The sequence below is a fragment of the Mustela nigripes genome, chromosome 15, assembly GCF_022355385.1.
Source record: "Mustela nigripes isolate SB6536 chromosome 15, MUSNIG.SB6536, whole genome shotgun sequence".
NCBI classification, from domain to species: Eukaryota; Metazoa; Chordata; class Mammalia; order Carnivora; family Mustelidae; genus Mustela; species Mustela nigripes.
This window is the reverse complement of record NC_081571.1, coordinates 31,364,784-31,392,338: the sequence shown is the minus strand read 5'-3', so window position 1 is coordinate 31,392,338 and position 27,555 is coordinate 31,364,784. Positions and strand designations below refer to the sequence as shown.

The window sequence follows — 27,555 nt, the reverse complement described above, 5'->3', positions numbered from 1 at the left end:
TAAGAAGTTTTCTCAAGTTAAAAATTGCACTTCCATCTTTATAGTATCATTAATGTGTATGTAAGCATTCTTATATTTGATCTGAACACAAATACCAATATATACAGAATAACAAAGAATTGGGGAAGATGATTTTTATTTATTTATATTAAAATAAAATACTTTTTGCTTTCAGTTTAAGATTATTCCAGAAGTTTGACAATTTCCGAATTCTTGTTTGTGGAGGAGATGGAAGTGTAGGTTGGGTCTTGTCAGAAATTGATAAGCTCAACTTGAATAAACAGGCAAGTACTAAATCTTTTCATGACTTGTTAACATGAATGTATACTAACCTGCTGACCAGAGGAGAGCAGAAGCGTCGTGGCTCCTGTTTCTCATCTTGCCTGAGATCTCCTTGTTGTGCTCTCTTCCAGTGTCAGCTGGGAGTATTGCCTTTGGGTACAGGAAATGACCTTGCCCGGGTTCTAGGCTGGGGTGGTTCCTACGATGATGACACCCAACTTCCTCAAATTCTAGAGAAGCTGGAACGTGCCAGTACCAAAATGCTAGACAGGTAAAAGTGAATTTTCTTCTAACACTAGCCTGAAAATGGCCTACTGACATCATTTTTGGTAGCTGAAATTTTACAAACTATAAGCTCGATGAGGACGGAGACTTCCTGGTCTTACACACTCTTTTCACTCCTGAGGTCCTACTAACTTGCGTAGTGTAAACACTCAATAAATATATTTTTGGGATGGATGGATAAATTGTAACAAAAACTGAGAAAACTAGTCTAATAAACCCACTGTTTTAAAAAATAGAACGTCCTGCTGATAGAGCACTTACTTTTCATTGTTGTTCCGGTCAGAAGACTTAAGCAGTTAATTTTGTGTGAGGGCTTTTGATGACTGTAATGGGTATGGCCCCATTGTCCTGTGGCTTCATTAAAGCTAAGGAAGATGTATAAACTTGAGATGTGTTAGACTATCTCTTCTTGATTATGCATATTAAAAATGAATTGAACCAACAAAGAACTAAATACTAAAAAGGACAATCCTTTCCCAGTGACTGGGAAATACTAAGAATACCATATCAAGGAATTACTACTGTGTTTGTAGTATCCTTAATCACATCTCAACTTTTTTCTCTCTAAATGCTCCGTGAAATCACAGTATGTGTACCCTGAGTATTATAAAGAAGGTGAGTAGGATTGGGACCCAGTGAGTAGTAACCTGCCCTTCCCCCACCATAGGTAGAAGACAACTGTCAGAATATCATTATAAACTTAAGCTAGCATGAATCAAAACAACGTTAATAGGATTAGCCATCTGTGGAAATGTTCCCAAAAATAACAAAATCTCATCAGGGAGCCACCAATCTAATGTAATTACTCTAAAATGAGCTATAACCTAATTAATTGTAACCTTGCCCATCATAAGGTAATGTATAATGGTTGATTCCTTTGTTGACAGGATATTTAAAAAGAGCTGGACTATAGAGCTTCTGTCTGTGGTTATTCAAAACTATTCATGAGAGGAATACCCCCCTAGCTGGGGGATGTAAAGTGGATTCTGTCTCCAGGCTTTAAAAGAACCTGGAGGTGATTTCCAAATTCTGTGCTTACCAAACCACAAAAAAATGGCTTTTTTGCACAAATTTAAACACCATTCTCGCTGCATCCTAGGAAATACTGCTAGACATTTCCTCCACACTGGGTGTGTGCTTTTCCTTTGTATGTTAGAAAAATTAACTTCTCCAGGTGGTCCGCAGAGGAACAGTGCCCCCATGGTGAGAGTCTTTGATACAGACCTGCACACAACAAAAGAAGAGAAACATCAAAAGAGGCTGGAGAACCTACGACCATTATTAGAAACATAAGACTATTTCGTTCTGGTGTTGTCTTCACTAAGAATACTGTTGGGAAAGAACAGGTGGTAGAAGTCCCTGTTTAATATTATTTGAATTATAGAAGCTTTTTGTTTTTATCAGTTGATTTGATCCTCAAAACAACACTGTCAGGCAGCTAAGAACAACATTATTATGACGATTTTACAGAGATGAAAGTTGAGGCTTGTGGACTCAGTGAGAAGAATATTTTTTCGTTTGGTATTTTTACTTTACTTAATTCATTTAATCAGCCCAACACATCTAATGCTGACTGGAATTATAATCTCCATCTTACAGGTAAAACGGCTGAAGAGAGTCACATAGCTAGTAAGTGGTAGAACTAACTGGCACTCTCTTCTGGAGTCCTGACTCTAGTTCTCAAGCTCTTTCCTCAGCACCGCACACTGTGTCCTCCTTAACATACACATGCGTCAGATAGGGCCCGACCTTCTGGCCTCTGACTTGGTTAGCTGGTCCCAGTATGCATCCTTTCTTCATTTGTCCCGCCACTTTCTCCTCTGTCTTTGGCTCCAGCCATTTTCTAACAAGGGAGGAGGCACAGCATGGAAGGTTCAGCAAACTTAAGACGTTTGGATTTCTTTCCCATTTTTTTCACTGTCCTTCGACCAGAGGAATATTTCAGCTATAAGGAACTTCACTTTCATGTTTCTTGTGGTGGTCTTCCCTCTTGGGTGTCTACACAGTTTCATTATTTTATGTGTTTTCTGCACCAGGATATAAACTTCATTTGGAAAGTCTTAATCAGCATTCTGTTTCCAGACCATGGAACACTGTCTGTCATTTTGAGATGTTCAATAGGTGTCCATTGCATGAATGAATGAATGGCTTTTGGTGCCCTAATATCTATTCCTTGATAGTATATTCATGTCAAGAGTTAAGGAGTAGCTATAGATATTCAGTTTTTACATCCTAACATACAACCTATGGCTTTGGGGGAGATTTTCTGGCAATTTGGATTTTTATGTAAAGACTTAATAGTTTGAATGATACACTCAGCTCTGTTTAAATACTGAGGCTAATCTTGGTATTTTCCCCTAGGTTCTATTACTGGTTTCAGCCGTGATACTTTTTTGTATTTTAAGCTTTTCTTAAAATTCAGATGTTACGGTACTGCTTTTATTATGCTTTGTGTCTTTATAAAATTGTAATTTCACATCCTATTACTGACAACAGTAATGTCCCTACCCACTGTTCTTCCCAAATTGTGAAATAATTTTAGATGAAGACTGGATTTATCTGGAGTTGATTGCTTTTAACACCAAGTGATTCAGTGTTTTGTTTGAAATTAATATTTACAGCTAATTGAAATAAATTTGCTTCAAGTGTTAAGAAGTTAATTATTTTTTCTGTAGATTTTTTCTTCTCAACCCCATGCTTACTTTCTTACTTATTTTAAGAAGGGGTAGTTAGTTAATTTTCATTTCATGTGTGTATAAGCTGACTGGACAAGACTGGTTGGCACACAGAGAATGATTTCTCTTTCATTGGCACTATGCATTTGTTTAATCTGGGACATTGTTTTAGAACTTTGGGATGCGATCCATTAGTAACCTGTGAATCTAGTTAGTTACTTGCAGTTAACATTATTTAAGAAGTAAAAGAAGAAAGAAAAGTTAAAATGCATTGCATTAGTAAAGAAGAGAAAGTTTTGTTATATATGTGTATTTCTTACTGTGGGTCATGGCCTTTAAAAAGTTTGGGAGTCCCTAATCAGAAGATGGGTAAGATAGGGACTTGCAAAGTATGACTTCAGAATTTTATGAGATTACCAAAATTCCATTTCTTTCCTAATGTTTGGTTGTTTTAGGTACAATAAACCACAATTCATGCATATATGTGCACATGTATATACATGAGGTAAGAAAAAAGTCAGTTTATTAAATTTTAAAGGAATTTTAGACCAAAGATTTTTCTTCCTTCAGGTGGAGTATAATGACCTATGAACTCAAATTGCCACCAAAGGCTTCTCTACTCCCAGAACCTCCAGAAGCATCGGAAGAATTTTATGTAAGACTTTAACCCTTTGCCTCTTTATCATTTGGAAATAGGGGTGAATATCTTGAACAAATAAGAAAACTTAATAAGATATGGTAGCATGTTTGCTTAATTTTATGTTTTATTGTGCTGGGTATGGGCTCATAGACTACTTCTAGTCCTCTGCCCCAGAAGAAAGAATCCTTACAATTTAGGTTAGAGTCCTTCTAGGACGACTGTCCTGAGAGTGTGTACTTGGCCATATCACTCACTGCCACGGGCCTCCATTACTTTATCTGTAGAGCAAGTTCCTGATGTTGGGAGGAGTAAACACAGGACCCAATGTGTATAACGCACCAGGCATGCGAGTTCCCTTCCCCCACCCTGATAGTTCTCCCTCACCATTCCACCTGCCTGCTTCCTTTTACCAGCAGGGCTCTAGAGAAGGTCTGCTTCTAAAAAATACGGAAAATACAAAAATAATTGAAAAAATAATCTTACCTATAGCTCCTGTTAGCTTTTACTTATCTTCTGCTTTGGCCATAGACATCTGACTGACCAGTAGGTATTAGCTCAGCAATTTCCAAACACACCAGTGCTTGTGGGCAGAGTATTATATAATTTCTCTCTTCCTACTTTGCCTCTTCGTTGAGGATTCACCATTGCAAGTTTCCCTGTGAAGCCTATTGGTCATGAGAAAACAGTGGAAGAAAGAGTGCTCACTTCATTCCTTCCCTGCTAGACTGGTCATTACTCTAGTTCTTAGATGTTAAAGGTTCAGTGTTTTGACTAAACCTTAAAGCACTGGAGAATTGAAACAGATCCTAATTTTCAAAGGATTATCCTCTGACTGACAAACTGTTTGATCTATGATAACTTATTTTCCCCTCTAGGAAAATTCATCTATTTACAGTTGAAATCTCTGTTTTGTCATTAAGAAAATTATGAACATGTCAAAACTAAGGAAAGGAATGATAACTAGAAACGGGGCTATTCCTTAAAGAAACTAGTTGTAATTGAACACTTTTTTTAATCTATAAGTAACAAAAACTGCTTCTAAAAAATACGGAAAATACAAAAATAATTGAAAAAATAATCTTACCTATAGCCCCAACAAAGATAATTCCTATTAAAGATTAATATGTTTACTACTTTATTTTCAACCGTATTTTTATTTATAGTATTATTTTATCCAACTATAAATATAATACTTGTTCTTATAGAAACCAGTCTTTTTTCTTAATAGTATCTTTGTAAATGATATTAATTTTCTCCCCAGAGGGATGAAAGTGGGAATTCTTTTGTTCTATTTACTTTAGAGAGGTCTCTTTCCTAGACCCAGGTCTTTTTCCTTTACAATAATAAAGGTAAACAATTTACTTTTATTATATATGTAGAGTTGTTAAATATGAGATACAGTTGTAACTACATGGAAAAAATCTTTTTTTTAGTATAAAAAGGTTTTGAATAAGACTTAATTTACTTTTTTTTGGTTAAAATATTGTATAACAAAGGGACGGCATGCCTTAAGTTTACAAGTTAAATGAATTTTGCATATCACTCCAACTAGTGGCCATGTGTCCTTTTTGCCTTTAAAACTATAATAAAAGCAAATTGAACCTTCCTTCTTAGGCTCAACCTAGTTCCCCAGCTTATATTTTTTTAAGTATTCATTTTAAATTCCCTTGTGCATGATTGTGAAATTATTATTTTTCCAGTTTTCCTTAAAAGGGCACAAATGTGGTTGAACTTCCTAATTATCTTATTAACTTAGTATTCCACTGGCATTGTAGAGTCGCAGAGCTTAAAGAATTATGACAGTTGTATTAATTCCTTATGGCCATAATTAAGTAATTCTGTTTGCTGTTATACTTTTTAAACCTAGGAAAAACAAGGATTCCATGATTCCTTTCAGTAACAATGGTTCTGTTAATACTCAATATTAGAAAACATGTTGCTTACATTTAACATGAAATCCCCTTGCCGTCATGCACTTTTCTCTTCTATCCCTTTGTGAATGAATATGTGTCCCCCCCCAGTGACATCATGCTCAGTTCATACCTGTCCTTACCTCAGGTGTCACCTGCTCCAAGAAAACATCCTTCATCCCCCGAGCCCTAGTACCCTTTCCTACTTCATGAGTTCAATGGCCCCTTCCATTATCCTGGTGCTATTGTACTGCCAAGACCAGGCAATGTGTTATTCATTCACCATTGCGTTGTCATCGGGTGTTGGGACTGGCACAAGGTGGACAATTAATAAACAATTCATAACGTCATTTTTTGGTCTAAATACCAAATGCTTTTGGAACTATGGGCATCTTGTCATCCAAGCCCTCTGGCCTTGTGTATTTCTTGGAAGCCCAATTCCCATCACATTCAGATTAGATTAAAAGCTTTTTGAGGCAAGAGTCATCATTTTCGTCTCTTTTGTATCATACCCCTGTCACACCGGTCTAGTGAGTCAGTAGCTGCTTATTTATTAATGGTAAGGTCATCAAAAAGAAGGTGTGAGCTGCAGTCTCTTCACCAGCTCCCTGAAAATGGGAGAGAATGGCTTCAAATCTCTGGAAATGAAATTCTTCCTATTCATGTGTTTTTAAATTTACTCTTATTGAAAGCTTCTCTCCCCTCAGTTCTTTCTGTTTCCTAGCTGTTTGGTTACAGCATGCTAAAATGTTATAATTGATTTGTAAATTATATTTATTATTTCTTTCAAAGGGCTTTTAAGTTGTTAGGACATAAGTACTAATTAAGTTGTTTGTACTTAACTACCGTTAGGGATTCCTTTTGGCCTCGGGGTACTGTGACAAAATCGACAGTAAGGATGCAATGAGACCAGAAAGTTGGAGAATCTCTGTTCTCGGGGGAGGGGCAGACAGTAAATGATCAGCTATGTTTAGGTTCTCTCCAGGGCATAATGGTTGCACAGAAGAGAAGATGTTTTGTCTAGCAAGCTCAGTGATATCTTTACAGAGGAGGTTGTACGTGAACTGGGTTTTTAGCACAAAAAAAGAGAAGTTGGAATTAGCCAGTTGAGAAAGAGCATGACATAGAACCTCATAGTAAGGACCTTGGTACATTTGGGGCCCTGCAGGTAATACTGTCGGGTCAGAGTGGGTGGTGCAAGGCAAGAGCATCAAAACACATGACAGGGAGAGAAGGAGGTTTCAAATCATGGAGAATCCTGGGAATTATGGAAGGTCTTGCATGTTAGCTGAAGACTTTTGGCTTTATCTGAAATGTAAGGGGGGGAGATCCCCTCAGACATGAGAGATATAGTGTGATCATATTTGTGTTTTAGAAAAAAAAGAAAAATCAGTGTGCCAGGAAGTGGAGAATGGTTTGAAAGGAAGAGGAGAGACATCGGGATCCCAACTACCAGGCTATTATAATGATACACTTGAGAAATGACAAAATTTATATTTGACAAATACTGTTAACCAAAGACCAAGACTTGCTTGTGGGGGAAGGCAGCATGATGGGAAAAGCCACAGACCTGGCCCCTAAGTTTGTCTTTTCTCCATCAGCTGTGGGTCTTGAGCAAATCTCTCAACTCACCTGAGCCCAAGGCTCCTTGGCCTAAAAAAGTACAATTAATGGGATAAATACATACAGAATATTTCATCACAGTGCCTGATACACAATTTAAAATAATCATTGTTACCTTAACTCCCTGACTCTAAGTGACTACATAATAAGTGACATCAATTATTTTATCTTCAGACAGAGAGGTTATTTATTTTTCCTCTGGGAGAGGTTGTATTCTTTGCCTTTGGTTATTTTTAATGGACAAAAAGCTGGATTTTTACATGTACATTCAAATGGAATTAATGAGAGTTTAAAATATTTTCCCCTATCTTCTTAGGCTTTATGACCATGTATCCTGTAGGGAAAAGAAATAAAACTAATCTTTTTGAAAAATATTTTCCTTCATTGCTTTCTAAAAAGGTAATTTTCATTTTTCTGATCTTGACTGTAAAGAGGCAGCTTTTAATGTTTAGACTAGAAAATGAGCGAAATATATTTACAAGTGCACGCAATGTTGTGTGAGGCTTGAGGATCCTTCCCTCCTATCTTTCCCCATGAAGAAAGTAAGATCAAAATTCAAAAGACAGACATACTGATTAGCCACCGGTGGAACTGGATGGAAGTCGGGAATGAGATCTTTTGGGAAGATGCTAGTCAGGAAAGCTTTAAGGAGTGGAGGGTGTCACTGGATCTTCATTTCAATCTGAATAAACTGGTGTCAGTGGGTAAGAAGCAATGAAAGGACATCTGAGTAGGGCAGCAGAGCACGGGAGGCCAACTTGAATAGAGCAGGTGGTTTACACTGGAAATTTCTGAACTATAGGACATGGTATATATTTGAGGCAAACATTTGACGGAAGGCTCTGACTTGAGGCTGTTTAAATATTGTGCACATTTTTACTTATTAGGAAGATATGTTCTTTCAACAGAACATTAAATTTTGAGTCAAACAGAAAAGGGAACAGAGGACTTCCCGAGCATTTTGATTCCTTCCTTCTCCAATCTGTTTATTCACATGGTTGTAGGACAACGCATTCAGCATTCTAAAACTCTTCTTATTGAATTATTCAAACAGAAAAGTGCACTGATCATACATATGCTATTGGTAAGTTTCCACAAGCTAAATGGACCCATGTCATCAACACCCAGATCACGAGGCAGCATTACCTGCGCCCCATGAGCCCTCTGAAACCCCCTTCCATTCACCATCCCCAACTCCCACCCCCAGAAGCACTCTCTCAGTTTCTAAAAGCACAGATTATTTTTGTCTGTTTCTGTATTTATAAAAGGAATGCTTTTGTTAGCAACCCTTCTCTGAATCCATTCCATTCAAAAAGGAATTTTGTGGGATTCCTCCATCTTGTGGCGTAGTTGTAAATCACGCGTTCTCATTGCTCCACGATACTCTTTGCACAGATGTGCTACATTCTGTTATCCGTGCTGCTGTTGAAGGAATGCTGCTGTGAATGTTTTCTAGCACGTGTCCTCTGGTGAACGCATATCGCGTTTTTTAGCGGTGTATATGTATGTAGAAATGGAATTGCTGGGTCCTATGCTGTATGCCCATGTTCAGCTTTCATAGACACTTAGCAGTGTTCTGGAGTGTTTTTATCAGCTCCTGCCTCCCACTGGCAGTGAGTGAGGGTTCTGTTGCTCCAGAACCTTGCCAGGGTTTCACACTTCCCAGGCGTAGTACTGTCTTTGCTTTCATTGTAGCTTTTCTGGTGGATACAGTGGACCATTGTGGTTACAGCTTGGGTTTGTAGAAACAAACCCAAGCTGATGGCTGATGAGGCTGATCACCTCTCATCGGTTGTGGCCTGTTGGTATTATCTTCTTCTTTAAATTTCTAGTCTTTTGCCCATTTTTCATTGGTGCCTTTTTATGCAGGTGCAGATGGGTTCTTTAGCTATTAAGCTATTCGACTTTTTTTTTTTAATTTAATGGAGTTTATGGATTTTTTTAAGACTCTAGATTAAGGAATTTCAGAAGCAAAAAGCCTTTTATAGAAAGGAAGTTTTATTTATTTTGTATGATGACTCTTTTGTATATTTCATTATAATCATCGCCCTGTGTCGTTTGTGTCCTGAATGGTCCCAGTTTAAAAGCAGTAATAACTGAGCAGTATAAATGCCAGAAACAATAATACAGTGTAGGTTTTTTTTGTTTTGTTTTCAGATGACAATTTATGAGGACTCCGTTGCAGCTCATCTTACAAAAATTCTCAATTCTGATGAACATGCTGTGGTCATATCATCTGCCAAGTGAGTGACAAAGTTGAAGCCATGAAATGGTTACGCGGTGAAAATGCTCACTCCTACCATTTATGTCAGTTTTTTGTGATTTTTTTCCCTCCCCAAAAATCCATGAAGTAGTTTACAGAATTAGATGTACTAAACTTGCATTTTTTTTTAATCACTTTACCATCTTGTTTGCAGTGGAGTATATATTTAGAGGGGTTTTTTTGGATGCTTAATCTGAAATATTTTTATCAGAATAGTGCGATGTTTAGAGTTTAATCTAAGCTCCTATTTAAAGATGCATTCATATATTAACTAAATTGAATTTAAATTAAAAAATTAAAAATAAATAAATAAAATAAAGAAGAATTTATAATTAATTATAATATGAAAAACACATTTAACTATAATTTATTATTTCCATAAATACTACTCTTTAGGAATTATTTACTTCAGGAAGGGGAAAATATTGAAGAGATTTTTCAAGATGACATCAGCATGTTTAAATCACATAATTATGTTTTAATTCAAAGTTGTCAGATTTTGGTTAAATTGATTCTGTACATGGAGCCAGAGCTACTTGATTTTATTATCCCAAATGTTGCGTGCCCAGAACTTAGAATTTTGTTCTGAAGCATCCTACATTGATGTCCTGAGACCTAGAAAGCCAACTAGAGGCAAGAGCGAAACCCACTGCAATTTTCAGCTGATAAGCAAGGGTAAAAGCATGCTTTACAATTCTCACTTAGCAAGGAAATATTACTCTTCTACAGAAAGAGGAGAAAAAGAAGAAGTAAAGAAAGAGAGTGAGGGATTTGGGAAGCAGTGGGGACAAAAATACACTGACTTTAGTATATTATATACTTACTTTGCAAAGAATCAAGGGAAGACAAGATAAATCATTATGAACAGATTTGCTTGTGACAGAGTATAAACATAGTGACAATTGCTTTTGATGCCGTAAGCCCGGGGAATAGGAAACAGGGCTGGGCAATAGGAGGAGTTGAGCCGCTTAAGGCAGGGGTGCACCCTGGTTGTCCAGAGAGGTGGGGGGCAGACACGGTGTTCAATGCATACATAGCGCTGCTGCTGGTTTTCTGTTGCTGTTGTCTGGTTGGATGTTCTCTGACGAATTGTGTTGCCTTGTGGCGAAATGTAGAAATCTCCAGTTTGTCCCAGGCCTCAGTACTCCCTGTTGTCTTCCTCATCTTGGGCCAAATTTATATACCAAAGTTATTCCTTAGGTACTTCCTAAATTACTTCTACAAAGAAGACATTTGCGTTTACCTTGCCCTGTGAGTCAGATGCTTTTTTTATACGGCATTTAGAAGATCTTGCTAGAAAAGAGGGAAAGCTGAAATGGAAACTTTTAAAAAGTATAATGAGCTATAAAAGAATTATTCTTTGATGCAGTTAAGTAAATATTGTATCTGGCCCCCTTTTATAGTTCGGATGTTAGCAAATCCATAGTATTGGCCTTCATGTGTTTGATGTGTTTGATTACTGCCTTCTATACATCTAACATATTTTTAATTGAGGGATAATTGACTTTTAACATTGTCTTTTGTGAAATAAGATCTTATGTAGAGTTGCGATATTCTAAAAATTAAAATTGTATTTTGTCATCATTAATAAATTGGACAGGATTAAATTATTAGTCATTTGTGAGAAAAATTAAGCTACAATTATAGATGACACCTACAATTTTGTATTTGATACAGCTTCTAGTTATTTCTGTATCTTATTTCAACTCTTGAAGACAATTTCCTTACTGCCATGTAACTGAAATAAAATACAGAAATAATTGAAAGCTGCATCAAATATAGTCTAAGATTTGCACCAAAAAAATGTGAATTCTAAAGTAGAAGCTGTCATATTATTTGTCTCTAATATCTCTAATGATTATTTGAACATGTAAAAAAATATATCCTACATTCCTAAATGAAATTTGAATCAAGTATTTGCAGAATCTTTGACGTATTTCTAGGAAACAGCTTGAACACCACTGGAGTAAATCACAACTTTGGACCAAATAGAAGTCATTCTGAGGTCCTAGCTGAGATTCAGCCATTTGCTAGCTTTGTGGCCTGTGTCTGTTTTATCAAGTGTAAGAGAGGAAAGCGTGCCTTTCCTTTCTCCCTCATGGAACTGTTAGGAGAATTAAGTTGAGTAATGAAATAAATACAGAATTTATAAACTACAGAATGCTATATTAAATTATGGTATCATCATCTCATGCTTTAATCAATTACATTCAAATTTTTTGTTTGACCTTGGCCTGGCTCTTTATCTAGGCTCTACTATTAGCTTTAGCTTTGGATTTCTCTTTGACTTGCTCATTTGCCTTGAAACAGATTCTATTCCACCCCTGGCCCCCTCTTGTCACTCATCTGTGCACCCAGACTGCTCAGCTGTCCTGCCTTTATAATCACAGATTAAAATTTTAGGGGATTTGCCATAAAGAGGTACAAGAGAGAAAAAAGGACAAAATGTAGTAAATCTGTACTAGTAATATGGTATATTTTTAAGTTTAATTTTTGTTATGAACACTTTCAAACATTCATAAAAGTAGAGAGACTGATATAATGGTTTCCCACCATACCCATCACATGGCTTCAGTATTTATCAAAGTTTTGTCATCCACTCCCACTTTCTTCTGCTATAGTATCTCTAAGCAAACCTCAGAAATCATTTTATTCTATTTTCAGTGTATATACCTAATAATCTTGTTAAAAAGTCTAATACAATTAGTAATTCTCTGACTATCTATATACTCCATCCATATCCATTGTCCCTAGTTATCTCAAAGTTTGTTTTAAATAGTTGATTTTTTCAAATCAAAATCCAAACAAGGGGGTGCCTGGGTGGCTCAGTGGGTTAAAGCCTCTGCCTTCGGCTCAGGTCATGATCCCAGGGTCCTGTGATCAAGCCCCTCATCGGGCTCTCTGCTCAGCAGGGAGCCTGCTTCCCCCTTTCTCTCTCTCTGCCTGCCTCTCTGCCTACTTGTGATCTCTGTCAAATAAATAAAATCTTAAAAAAAAAAATCCAAACAAGGTTCAGATATTGCATTTGGGTTATATGTCCCTTTAAGACTTGTAAAGTCTGTAATAGTTCTCCATGCTTAAAAAAAAATTTTATTAAGGCATGATAACATGAAAATTCTCAGTAGCTTAAGCTGTTTTAACTAATTTTAAAATGCTGAAAATATTGATGGAAAAGCTATATTCCATTAGCATAGCTAATATGTAGGTTTACTAATGTAGTTACTACGGGTTAACCAATATCATGTCAACAGTTCTTTGATTTTGAAATTTTGTCAGTTTGGTATGGTAACATGAGTTACCTTCTGAAAATCAGAAGCATTAGTTAGCAATTATAGGTCTCATTTACTAATAAAAATACAAAGTTATTAAGTAAATGCAATTTGTTTTGTAGACAAGACTTCTTAGAAAATGGCATCATTGGCCAGAAAAAATAATAAGATTGAAATGATTTCCATGGGATCACAGAATTTCAGACTTGTTATCTATCATAGAGATAATGTAGACAAACTCCCCCCCCACTTCCTCACTGAATAGATGAGGTAAGATATGTAGTTGTTAGAATGTTTCCTCAGAGCATAGAGATAGCTAAGAGTTTTTCTAGATTATGCATTGATACTTGTAAATCATTTCTGATTTAAATTTCTTAAATTTAAATTTCTGATTGTAACTTTTTTACATCATTTCAGATTCTCATAGGATGACCCCTGCCTGCCCATATGTGCATCTGTTTGGGCACCATTGCCATATTTTTCTTAGTGTAGTGTTTGCATATTTTACTGTCATTTGCCCCTATTTAAAAATAAGTGGGGGAAAACTGATAAATGAAGATACTGCCACTATTGATAAAAAGTATAGATCTCATGAATACAGTATAATTGCGATGATAGAGGAAATCATTAAGCTTGCTAAATATGGACTTTTGTTAGCTTCAACAGAATATTTGGGACAGTATCAACTGCATATTTGTGCTCAGCTTGTAAAGAAGAGAACAAAACTAAAGATATAAAATGCTTGGAAATATCTTGTCAAAATTATGACTAATGTTGATTTAAGATATAATTAGGGATTAAAAATTTTTATAGCTCTGTGGGAAAATCCACATTCCACTTTCATTTATTTGATTTTTGCACATCTTTTCCAGATGTCTTTATGCACTAAATTAGAGAACTATATCAGTTGGAGAATATCTTCCATGTTACCATAGCAAATACATCTTAAAATTGTTTTTCTGCAATTTGCAAGTTCCCAGGTGGTATGACTTTGAAATCATGCTATTTTTAGGTAGACATTTTATCTCAACTTCAAGAAATCTACATTCACTATTTAGGTATAGTAAAAAGTTCATTTCTCCAGAGTTTAATGTTTTACGTCTTCCAGAATTTGAAACTTATTGGATCCTAAGGTAAACCATTTCTTCTGATCCTTCCCACAACTTACATGGCAAGTCTTCTCTAACACAGAATCATACTCTGTTGCTTCAGTCTCCATCTGAGCAACATCGCACCTTTGTTGCCCCTTTCATTCCTAGGCTGATTGACCTACAGGCTCTGTCCCTAGGAGTTAGTAAAATACCAGAAAAAGTAGCTATGGTAATGTTATGGCATATGCAATTTTACAAATTTTACAGGAGAAAATTATGTCAAGACGTTATAATAATAGCAAGGAAAACATATCTTAGGGTTACATAAGGGGGGAGGACAGTGTCTCCTCTCCTTAGAGGTGGGACATCTGAAAGAAACTTTTAGTAAAGCTCATGGAAAAAATTTAGTGACAGCCTGCCTTAATATTTCAAGAAGTTTTGTAAAAGTAGTATACATGAACAACGAAGACAAAACTTGAGGTAAAGCACATGACTTCATCTCTAATAGTAACCTGGAGTCTCTGGAGAAATGTGAATTAAAAAGTCAGCAAAGAGGTTGAAGGTTAGGAAATGTTACTTTTTGTCCAAGTGAAAATCTAGAAATGGTTGCCAAAAAATAGCAAAGAAAGCAAAATTTGTTAGGAATAATTCATAATTTATTTTTTAGATGATAAATGGGAAGGTTTGGATTGTGTGTGTGTGTGTGTGTGTGTGTGTGTGTGTGTGTACCTAATGAATGGCTTAATGTCATAATACTTAAATATCTGGAAACATAATCAGTATGTCACTCACATGCCAGAGAAAATTGCAAGTTTAATAGAAAAAATAATTGCTGGAATCTGCTTTTTTTTCCTTCAAATTTCTCAATCTGTATCCATAATAAAGAGAAATACTTTCATTTTAAAATCATCTGATTTTGTTTTCAAACTCACTATTAGCCCTTGCTACAAAAAGCTAATCACATGCCATTCTGTTGGGTGGTTTGTAATCCAACCCCAGTCCCTAAGGCTTTTGAAAGACAGATTTTAATTAGTGTTTAGGGTTTCAGATAATTTTTTCTTTTGATCTATTTCTCTTACAAAGAAACCAAATGTAATTAAAAGCAACAAACAAGTAAAACCATATATTGTTGACACTAACAAGATCTAAATTAAGTTAGTCTTGCGTATGACTGTACTGGTTACCTTAAGGAAAAAAACAAATGGATTTACGGAGAATGTAACTCAATTCAAGTGGCAGCTTGTTTACACAATCCCTTTCCTCTTCAGGAACAGTACACTTTCAAGATACCTGGATCATGAGCAGTAGAGTGACAGTGACAACATTAAGTGACAAATTTATCCTTTTTTTTTTTTTAACATTGCAAGTTCTGTTATGAAAATATGTAAGAGGCTGGAGATAATGCTTTTTTTTTATTTTTAGTGATATAATATATGGCTTTTAAATTTAAAAAAAAATTTTTTAATGAACACCGGGTGTTAAATACACAACTAAGAAATTGTTACTACATCACAACCCAATGAAATACTATATGTTGGCTCACTGTACATAATGCCCTTTTTTTTTTTTTTTAAAGATTTTATTTATTTATTTGACAGAGATCACAAGTAGGTAGAGAGGCAGGCGGAGAGAGGGAAGCAGGCTCCCTGCTGAGCAGAGAGCTCCATGTTGGGCTGGATCCCAGGACCCTGAGATCATGACCTGAGCTGAAGGCAGAGGCTTAACCCACTGAGCCACCCAGGCACCCCAATGCTTATATTTTTAATGAGATTTACAAATACTCTCCTCAAGAATTTAATTTAAATATTTGAGTAAGGCTTCTTGTGACCTTAAAGTGATGATCAGTTAAATTACACAGGACAGAGGTTTTTTTTTTTTTTTTTTTTTTCATTTTATTTTATTTCTCTTCAGTGTTTCAGAATTCATTGTTTATGCACCACACCTAGTAGAGCAGAGTTTATTTATGTGCATTTCCATTTATCACTCAGAATGTCTGGAACTTACTAGTAGTATGTGTTACACAGCACATAGAAGTGTGGGTTTTTTATACAAATGGTACATATATACCTATGCTTTGACAGTTTGCCTAATTGTGCTTGTTTTTAAAATATATTTGTAAATCAAACCAAACCAGTCCATGGGGTTTACTGAATTGCACTTTCTTTTCCTCAAAGGATACTATGTGAAACTGTAAAGGACTTCGTTGCCAAAGTAGAGAAGGCCTATGAAAAAACGTTGGAAAACACCGTTGCCGCAGACGCCATGGCCAGTAAAGTAAGCGGGTCACCTTTAGGGCACACAAGTTTTTTACTGACAACATTGACACTGCCTGTGTTTCACAGCTAAATTGATCAAATGCCTTTCTTGCCAAAACATCTTAAATCAAGTGAAAAACTACTTTTGAATCAGATGTGAGGGATTGAAATATATTCTATTTTACGGTTACCCTTGAATGTGTAGGAAAACTGTACCACTGATACTATCCGAAATCCTGAATTTTATAAACCAACTTGCTTTTCCCATGGATTGACATCCCCAAGGAGAGATGCTCAGCAGCGGGGTCACATGGGGGAAAATGCTGGGTGGCTGGTGTTCCAAAGGGGAGAGGAATGGCTTTCCACTTCCAGGCCAACTGGTCATCAGGCTCCCACCTAGTGTGGTTCTTCAGGTTCCCCAGGCATTATGGTCCTTGGCTCCTCTCAGGATACTGTTTCTTGCTTTGTCTTTTTCTTTATAGATTTTTCCCCCCTTTATGAGCTTTTGGAGGCCAAAGTAAGAACCTTAAAAGCTACTTTCTTTACTTTCATTTGTTCTTTGCCAGACATTCTTATAAAAGGTTTGGCTTTCTTGGGCTTGCAAAGGAATGCTCTCAGATGCTATGGATGGTGGCTTAATTGAGTGAAAGGAAAAGGAAATAGAAATGAACATACATTTGATGTTTTCAGCCTCTTTTTTTTTTTTATTTTTCTCTGTGGAGAGCTTCAATAAACAGAAGACCTCTCTAGCCATATTTTTTTTTCCCCCTGAACTATTTCTAGAGGAGGAAAGGACAGGAATTGGAGTGGCAATCACAGGTGTATTAGGACATTCGTAGCATCAGTGTCAGCCCTCCGTGTTTCTTTACCCTTAGTCATTCAAGAGAAGCAGACAGAAATAAGGGCGGAGTGCATGTGTTTCTTTCTGCATCTTCTTCTTCTTCTTTACCCTTGTGCATTTTCCTTTTTGCTCTTTTTTTGAGCCAGTAAGCCTGTAGGCACCGTTCACCCCTTTCACAACCAAAGCTTTGAAGGAGAGCTTACCAAGAACTCAGACAGACCTGCAGTTTATGATGCTCAAAACGGTACCTTACGTCGATTACTTTAAAAAAAGTTTACACGATGTTTTATATAAGTATTGCCTAAGTTTTTTGTGGAATGTGTCACTTTGAAGTGAAATGTTTGTTCTTTTAAGGAAAAATACCTATATAAAGATAATAGAGATTTTGTTTTATGGAAAAATAATTATATAAAGATGGGAGAGTTGAAATATTCTGGAAGCACACGTAAAAATTTACATAATTGTGCTTTTTTAAAAAAATTATAAATTATTTTGTGTATAGGCTATCAAAAAGTATCCTCTATAATGGATAGCCAATTAATTGGTAAACATTAATATAGGCATCTTTCCTCTAACATCAGAAGTGATTCGCTCAAACTGTCCTTTTCCATTTCCACCCCGTGGAGATTCATTGCTATATTTTTGTTTTCTTAGTGTTCGGTCCTAAATGAAAAGCTTGAACAACTGCTTCAAGCTTTGCACACAGATTCCCAGGCCACCCCCGTTCTCCCAGGCATTCACTCTCTCATCGTAGAAGAAGATACCGTGGAATCTTCCAGTGAAGAATCCTTGTGTGAAAGCAAAGAACAGCTCGTAGATGACCCTGCAAAACCTCCCTCCCAGAAAGCTGTCAAGCCAAAGGAAATAATGCTGCGGGCAAACAGTTTAAAGAAAGCTGTGAGACAAGTCATTGAAGAAGCTGGCAAGGGTACCCGTGAACAAGGTTGGCCTTTGAAGAAGTTAGCTGCATCCCCATCTTGTAAGCACAGTAGAATTTTCATATTGGTCAGACTGGACACACACACAAAATTTTCAGGCAGGACAGAAGATGAGGCCTTTAGAATGAAATTTGAACTAAGTCCTATTTGCTGTTTAAGTAGGATTCACATACGATGTTAATGTGAGGAATGACATATCAATGATACATAAAATAATATCTCAATGATAAAAATACACTGGAAACATGGAAAATTAAGTTACAATTCTAAAATTTTAAATATCTTTTACCTAATGGGAACCTGTTGAGTTCTTAAAGAAAATCAAACCTGCAAACTACTTTGAAAATACTCTCTTAAATTCATTTCCTAAATGTTTATGTTGCTTTTTAAAGAGTCTATAAAGATTCCACCTGTATTTTAATTTTTTGTATGAATATAATGGATATACTTCTCTTCGAATTTTAGTAGTGGTCTAAAAGTTAACTTTAACATAAAAAATTAATATGCAAGAACACCTTATTCAGGTTGTAACTTATAGATGGACTTGTGTTTCATTCTCGAATTCTTTTATTTTTTTCTTCTGATAAAAAAGTAATGTTTACAATTTCAAGTATTTAGTTTGATAATCTCTAGTCCTTATGGTTATCACCCCCAAATTTATTATGTTAGTATTTGTGAATATGGAATTTCTTTTGCTTTAGGTTTCATTTTTCTTTTTAAGCGTATATTAATATTTATGGATTTTATTTTTACTTGTCCAAACACATTTCTCAGTTATGGATGACCAGAGTGTCCATCCCTGTGAGCCAGTTAGCCAGTCGTTCGATAATGACAGTACAGAAACAGATGAATCTAAAGAAGAGTCTAAAGACGATGACACAAGAGAGTCACTAACTGGTAAGAAAACTGTAATCCTTTTGGAATTAAATAGAATACAATTTTGCTTGTTGTTCTCAAAAGGCTTATCAGTTTGAAATAAACTTTTTAGTTTTATTTTTAACAAGGCTTTTCAGAAGGTAAAGCTTAGATAGTTATGAATACTAAAATAATAATGGTAACATTTAGGTGATTGTCAAATACTCCCACATCCCGCTTTATCATATAATCTGGAGATTATCATAATAAACTAAGGCTTATGGAACCAAACATGGCTAAGTATCTTAATTTTCCTGAGGAAAAGGGAAGAAACATCTAAATCAGCAGATTTTAATCTGTTTTTAGCCCATAGATGCCTTAGAGAATTATGTGAAAACTGCACATTGAAGTGAAGTTTTGGGCACATTGTACATGCCCAAAGTTTGCCTTTTAAATAACTGAGCAGTCCTCTGGATTCCATTGATCAACCTGGATGGTTTGCTAATTCTTACTGCTAAATTAATCTTCAAAATCACTGGACATCTAATTACAACCCTATCTCTACTGAAATTACGTTTGCCAGGAAATTAATATGTAGTCACTTGAAGAACATTAATTATTCCTCTGCCTCTTAAGTTTGAAGATGAATTTATACTTTTAATAGTTCAGATTGTATAAGGGAATAATTATTAATTTACTAGAATAAAGAAAAGCAGAAATTAAAGGATAATGAGGCTGAGAAGATAATATGAAAATAATTGCATGGTACTAATGAAAAGTCAACACTGTTAACTCAGAACTGCAGTCGTTATGTTTCTGCTTCACTTTCATTACACATGCACTTAAGTGGATTGCTTAATTTCTCAACAGTTTCCTCATTTGTAACAAGGGGATAATGACGTGCCTACTGGTTGTGAAGGTTAGAGTAGTTGATATATGTGGAGTGCCTAGAATAGTGTCTGGTGCCTTAGTGCTGGGAAGGAGCATTTGCTGTCATTCTCACTATTATTAGTGCTATTCCTCCCACTGCTGCTACTACTAATTATGTCAGCTTCAAAAGAATATCCCTTATTGTATGTAAAACTCTTAGAAACTTTCAATGTAGCCCTTACAGTCTTAACATGTCTGGCATACAACCAATGTGTACATATTGGACACCCATAGCCCTTTTAGACTTGAAATGTACTTATACCAGTATACAACTCAACTCTAACTTTATACCCTATAGACCTTAAAGGTCAGCCTGTAATCCTATACAGGCATATACTTTATAACCCTCTTGACAGATGGCCATTTAGCCTTTGGACCACTCGCTTTCCTTTTTTGGTTTGTTTTAGATATTTTATTTTATGTGTTTAAGTAATCTCTACATCCAGCGTGGAGCTCGAACTCATGACCCCAGGATCAAGAGTCTCAAGCTCTATGGACTGAGCCAGCTGGGCGCCCCACCATTCACTCTCACTACATCCCATTCTTAAAATCAGCTTTTATTGTCAGAAAGTTTTTCTTTACATTTAGCTTTGTATTTTCCTCCTTCCATTTCTGCCGGTGAGCACACTAATTAATAAAGCTTCATGTATGATCATGATAACAGTCACAACTGCTGACTTTTGTGTGGTGCTATGTGAGTACCTTAAAAGCAGGCTCGTGTGGCATCCTGTCTTCTTCCCATAACTTAGTATCTTCTTTTCCACATTATCTCCTCAATTCTTCCACCAATTATTAACTCGATTCCAAACTTTTTAGTTTTCCTGGTTGCATTTAATTGGTCAATGCCATGACCCATTTTGAATGCAATCCGCCTGATATTTCATACTCTAACACACCACACTGATAGCCATACACTACTTATTCTGGACATTTTTTTTTTTAAAGACTTTATTTATTTATTTGACAGATAGAGATCACAAGTAGGCAGAGAGGCAGGCAGAGAGAGAGAGAGAGAAGCAGGCTTCCTGCTGAGCAGAGGGCCCGATGAGGGGCTCCATCCCAGGACCCTGGGATCATGACCTGAGCCGAAGGTGGAGGCTTAACCCACTGAGCCACCCAGGCGCCCCTGGACATTTTTTTATGTTAGAAGGATCACTCAAGATTTCTTCTTGGCATGAAGTAATATCTCCTCCTATTTTGTGCAAGTGATTTTTTAAACCTAATTAGAGTAGTACATGCTCATCCCTATGAACTTTGATCTTTTCGATTTGGAGCTGTCATTGCATCCTGTCAAAATCTTTTGAAGCTTGACTGTATCATCTCAAATTGACTTCATCTAGAATTTCATAAGCAGGACTTGTATGTCTTCACCCATTATAAAGCTGACTTTAGTAGGGCTGACAATGGGATTCTTACAGTATGCTGCTTGATCATTTCCATTAAGACAAGGCATGGTTTCTTTGGAGGATTGGTTTTCCAGCACTCATTGCTAATGGTTTTCCAGCCAGCTACCATCCCATCTTGCTATAGTCTCATGAACTGAACACTTCCATTGTAGTCTACAAAGAAAGCTAAAAAATAAAGGTAGGCAACTCTAGATACTAAAGTTGAAATAGTCATAAATTTACACACATTGCAACATTTGGTACCTTAATGTTGCAATATTTGTTCTTATTTTCTAGCTAGTAATCCGATTTAGTGGGAATCAGTAGTAATAGAAGTATTTCTGTATTAAATAATCATTACTTTTTGAAGAGGAATCATTATATGATTAAATTATGCAATAATTCATATGTCTGAGATGTACAGTGAGGTATATTAATATGATCGATGAGATGTTATGTTTAAGAAGAAACATGAAACATTAATTTAGTTACCATCGATGTTACATCAATCTCAGTCACTAGGACACTCTCTGGTTTTTATAAGAGATGAATATCAAAAGGTTGTTTTTATTAGAAATTAGCTCCAGGTCTCTCATCTGTCAAAAAAAAGTGGCTGTCTGCTACTTTTCTTTAGTGCAACTGGACTGTTTTTGAAGAAAGAGAAGAGAGTGTAAGATTAATGTGGTTAGTTTGTAATTAGCCTTAGGGAGAGTGAAGGTAATTAAATTTTTAAGTATTTTTAAATTGAATTTGAGGAATACTGTTTTTTTATTTAAACACCTGCCAATAGCTCCTAAATTAGTTAAAGATACTATTTGCTCTCCATTACGTTGCTGTAGTTTAGACAGAATTAAATCATTTTTGTTGACTTTGAGAGTAATACTCCTTAGGAATAATCTTTTAAATGTATTGAACATTTTAAAGAATATGATAGACCTATCTGGGGCAAATTTTTGTTTTGAATATATAGTTAATTGAGAAGTTCAGGAAACTTATATTGGTTTTATTTGAAAAAAATACTATTTTTCCTTTTATGTATGGAAGACAATGTTAACTCACATTTCACGTATTAGCTCTGGGAATTAATTAATTACATTTGATCATTCACCCAACATTTATGGCAAAAGGATTACACTGGTGGTGTATATTTTAACACATATGTACCATTTTCAAAGATCATCAGGCTTCAGAATTTCTTTTTGTCTTTAAATATGGGTTGGACACATTCAAATTGTGAGCATTACTGACCTTTAGTTATGTAGGCCTATACTTTTTACTAATTTCTGTCTGTTTGAAATGATCTATCTGGATATCTACCTGTGGCCGAATCCCTCCAAACAGTAAATCTCAAAGAAAAAACAATGGTAAAAGAATAGGTAAACACAATGTAATATCTTCAGTTCTGCTCGTTGATTTAAATACACATTAAATTATTTTTATGTCCTGAATATATTAGGGCTTGCTTATTCTTATAACTTTATCATTACCTTTTTTTTTTCTTTAATTCATCGGGACTTTTCGCCAATAGTTAAAGCTGCACCTGCACCTCGGTCTCCAGATGGCCGGGCAAGTCGTTCCCAAGCTGACTCTGGCTCTGGTCCCGCTGTCGCAGCTGGCAAAGAGAACCTCCCTGTGCTCAACACCAGAATAATCTGCCCAGGTAGTATAGAATCTGAAATATGGGGTATTTGTAAGCATTTCTGTAAAAATGTATTAAGTACTCATTTCTGTGCACTATAGAAATGTCTTCTTAGAGATAAATGTCCCTTTGGGAGAATGTTCTTGTCACTCTTACAACCAGATTCCAGATCCTTAGACTTGTGTGTGTGTGTGTGTGTGTGTGTGTGTGTGTGTGTTTAAATTATAAATAAGAAGGAAAGAAAGGGGGGGCGCCTGAGTGGCTCAGTGGGTTAGGCTGCTGCCTTCGGCTCAGGTCATGATCTCAGGGTCCTGGGATTGAATCCCGCATTGGGCTCTCTGCTCAGCAGGGGGCCTGCTTCCCTCTCTCTCTCTCTGCCTGCCTCTCTGCCTACTTGTGATCTCTCTCTGTCAAATAAATAAATAAAATCTTAAAAAAAAAAAAAAAAAGAAGGAAAGAAAGGAAGTACTAAAATACATGTTTTGGGGCACTGCCCTGAGAAGTTTTAATTGAGTTATACTAGAATACAGCCCAGGAATCTGCATTTACTAAGCACCCAGGGTAAATCTTATCTTATATTCTACTACCTCTTTGGTATCTCCATAGCTTTCCTCTTTGTCGTGAGCCACAAGACGTTCCGTCATTTTTAGACTAGTAACACTGCTTCCTTTTGGAATATCTGAGACATCCATTCCAGCTCCGATGAGATGAATTGACCTTGAGATTGGGTTAGTACTAGTGGAAAGCAAACAACATGTGCAGCTAGGGAGGAGGAAAATAGGGATGTCTCTGATGTCTCCTTAAACACCAGTTGTTTGACTTAGTGAAAACTCTCCAGATTTATTCCAGAGTTGATTGGACCCAAGTTACACCCTGAAAAGCAGTCTGTCCTACAAGTTCTTTTTAAAGGTGAATCACAATTCAGTAATGATAGTTGGAGACTTCATTATCATACTTACAGTAGTTGATAGAAGCAACTAGGTAAAAATCAACAGGGAAGTAGAAGACCTGAAAAACATATGAAACAAGCAGAGCTACAGAACCCTCCAGCCAACAACAGCAGAATATTCATTCTCAGTCTCGTACACATGGAACATTTTCCAGTATGGATCATAAATTAGGCCATCAAACAATTCTCAGTAAATTTAAAAGGTTTGAAATTATCAAAGGACAATTTTTGACCACAGTGGAATGAATTTAGAAATCCATAACAGAAAGAAAGTTTGGAAATGTACAAATATGTAGAACTATGTAGGTCAAAGAAAAAAAAAAGTCATGAGAGAAATCTTTAAATCCTTTGATGTGAATGAAAACAAAAATACAAAACACCAGAACTTACTTGATGTAGCCAAGGAAGTGCTTACAGTGAAATTTAAAGCTGTAAATGCATATATTAAAAAGGTAGAAAGATCGCATAATCTAACTCTGTACCTTAATCAACTGGAAAAGGAAGAACAAGGATGCCCAAAGCAATTAGCAGGAAGGAAATAATCATATTGATGTGGAAATAAATGACATAGAGAATAGAAATCAATACAGAAAATCAATGAAACCAAAAGCTGATTCTGTGAACAGATTAACAAATTGACAAGCCTTTACTAGAGTGACCACGGAAATGAAAGAGAAGATTTAAATTATTGAAATCAGGAATGATAGAGGAGAGATGTCACTAATGGCCTTACAGAAATAAGAAGGATTATCAGGGAAAATTATCAAATATTACATGCCAGCAAATTAGGTAACTTCAATGAAATGGACCAACTCCTGGAGACATGCAGACTACCAAAACTGATTCAAAAATGGAAGATCCACTACACGTATAACAAAATTTCCTGCAAAAACAGGCCAGCATGAATAAAGTTTTAGTTAAGGAAGGTGAATAAGTTCTAGAGATCTGCCGTGTCCAACATTGTACTTATAATACTGCCTTGTACACTTAAAAATTTGTTAAGAGGATAGAGCTCATGTTAAGTGTTCTTAAGTGTTCACAATAGAATAAAAAGTAAAAACAAACAAAAACAAAAAGAAAAACAAAAAAAAAAAATAAAAGGAAAGGAAAGAAAGAAATCTATCCCTAAGTCCTGGGCTCACCTAACTCATTTTTCTTTTCTAATGGTTAACTGGTAAGCTCTCATCATTGGTCTACCTCTTAATGACCTTCAAATGAATTCATTTTACATTTTGGTCAGCTTTCCTATTTGCCCTAATAGTAAGGAGGAGTAGTTGGTCTAATCAACTGATAATCTGCCATCATCAAAATAGTGTGTTTACTTTTAGTTTTTGCAAATTCTGGGTTGTTGTGGCTTCCCATGAAACTTTGTTCTCTCGGGATTCCTAGGTGGCTCAGTCAGTTAAGTGTCTGAGGCTTGATTTTAGCTTGAGTCATGATCTCAGTGTTGTGAGATTGAGCCCTGCATTGGGCTCCATGTCCAACATGGATTCTCTCTTCTCTCCCTCTCTGTCTACCCCTCCCTACTGCACTCTCTGTCTCTAAAAACAACGAAAAAACAAAAACTAGTTTCTCTCGTAAGTCAAAAAGAACAAATGAATGGATAAAAGAAGGAAGGAAGGAAGGAAAGAAAGGAAGGAGGGAGGAAAGGAAGGGGAGACAATCCATAGGATAAGAGAAAACAGTTGTAAATGGCATACCCGATAAGGGTCGAGTATTCAGGATATAAAAAGAACTCTTAAGACTCAACAATGAAAAGACAAATACCCCAATTTAAAAAGGGGCAAAGGATCTGAGTAGACACTTTCCAAGAGAGATACACAGATGGCCAATATGCACATGAAAAGATGCTCACCATTATTAGTCATCAGGGTAATGCAAATCAAAACCACACTGAGATACCACTTTACCTTCCTGGGATGGCTATGATCAAAAAGGAGAGATAATAGCAAATATTGGCAAGGACATGGAAAAATTGGAACTTTCATACATTGCTGGTTGAAATAGGAAATTTGGAAAATCAGTTTGGCAGTTCCTCAAAGAATTAAACACAGAGTTAACATATAATCCAGCAAATTCCTAGTTATAGACCTATGAGAATTAATATACATGTCTACACAAAAACTTGCACGTAATGTTTATAGCAACATGAGTCATCATAGCCACATAGAAGACAACCCAAGTAATTGTCAGTTGATGGAGAAACAAAATGTGCAATATGCAGACAGTGGACTATTATTCAGCCTTTAAAAAAGAACAAAGCACTGATAAATGCCGCATGATTGCCTCCTAGCATGTTATGCTAAGAGAGAGGCTTGACATAAAAAGCCACACATTACGTGATTACGTTTATATGAGATGTCCAGAATAGTCAAATCCATAGGGAAAGAAAGTAGGTTGGTGGTTTCCAGGCTCTGGGGATGTGGGAATGGGTAGAAAGGAAAAATGACTACCAACAGGTATGGAGTTTGTTTTGAGAGTAATAAAAAAATTTTCTAGGGACACCTGGGTGGCTTATTCGGTTAAGTGTCTGCCTTTGGCTCAGGTCATGATCCCAGAGTCCTGGGATCGAGTCCCCCATCAGGCTCCCAGCTCAGTGAGGAGTCTGCTTTTCCTTCTTCCTCTGCCTCTCCCCACCACTTGTGCACGCTCACTCTTTCTCTGTCAAATAAATAAATAAAATCTTAAAAAATATATTCTAAGTTAGATCATACTGATCATTGCACAACTTTGTATATATATACAAACAGCTGAATTATACACTTACTTAGAAGGTGAATTTTATGGTATGTATATAATATCTCCATGAAATATTAAAATAAAAAAGGTAAGGAAAGAAAGATAAGGAGCATGTTTGGTTCTGGAAAGGTCTCCATGTCTAGAGGTTATATCTATTTAAACCTGGAACCGTGGGATGACTTTCTGGGCTAAAGCTGTGAATATGGCTAACCTTAAAATATTATACTGTTCGGGGTGCCTGGGCAGTGAAGTCAGTTAGGTCTCCCACTCTTGGTTTGGCTCAGGGCATGACCTCAGGGTCGTGGGATGGAGCCCTGCGACGGGCTTCGCACTTAGGACAGAAAGTCCCTCTGCCTCTACCCCTTCCCCCATCCCCTGTGCTTGTTCTTGCTCCCTCTCCTTCTAAAATAAATGAAAAATAAAAGCTTAAAAAAAAGAAAATATTATACTTTTCTTTAGGGCAGCTGGAGTCTGGTTCTTCACATCTCCAAACTGTTCTTTTTTTCCTTACCAGAACATTTTTTTTTCATTTATTCACTTATTTAGAGATAAAAGAAACTGGCATGACTAAATATGCCATAACCCATTCAAAACTATGAAATTAAGCTATGAAGTAAAATTCATCTTGATTATTTGATAATCAGCTAGACTTTGAGGCTAAAATAAATAATAATCTTCTAAAAGAGCACACAGTGGAGGAAAGCAGTGTTTGCTCAAGGACTTTTTTCCTACTTTCCAATTGTTTCTCAATTACATATTTTTCCTCATTCTTCTTTCCTTTTTATTGTTCACTTAGGCCCATATTACTCTATCGTCTTTCTCAGAGTTTAATGCTTCTAGAGTCAGTAATTAGTTGGGTAGATGATTCAATTACATATTTTTCCTCATTCTTCTTTCCTTTTTATTGTTCACTTAGGCCCATATTACTCTATCGTCTTTCTCAGAGTTTAATGCTTCTAGAGTCAGTAATTAGTTGGGTAGATGAT

General features: G+C 36.1%; 1 protein-coding gene across 3 annotated transcripts in view; it reads left to right on the top strand.

The window, feature by feature from the left end:
- DGKH (diacylglycerol kinase eta) overlaps positions 1-27,555 on the top strand; it is a 177,939-nt gene that overhangs the window by 124,634 nt on the left and 25,750 nt on the right. For 2 of the 3 annotated variants that reach the window (XM_059377512.1, XM_059377510.1), the window contains exons 11-18: positions 176-284; positions 414-553; positions 3,813-3,897; positions 9,573-9,658; positions 16,213-16,312; positions 17,789-18,113; positions 18,847-18,969; positions 22,771-22,902. In XM_059377512.1, coding sequence (XP_059233495.1) covers positions 176-284; positions 414-553; positions 3,813-3,897; positions 9,573-9,658; positions 16,213-16,312; positions 17,789-18,113; positions 18,847-18,969; positions 22,771-22,902 — 1,100 coding nt within the window. The remainder of the gene's footprint in view (positions 1-175; positions 285-413; positions 554-3,812; positions 3,898-9,572; positions 9,659-16,212; positions 16,313-17,788; positions 18,114-18,846; positions 18,970-22,770; positions 22,903-27,555) is intronic. The other variant, XM_059377511.1, reaches the window with a different exon arrangement.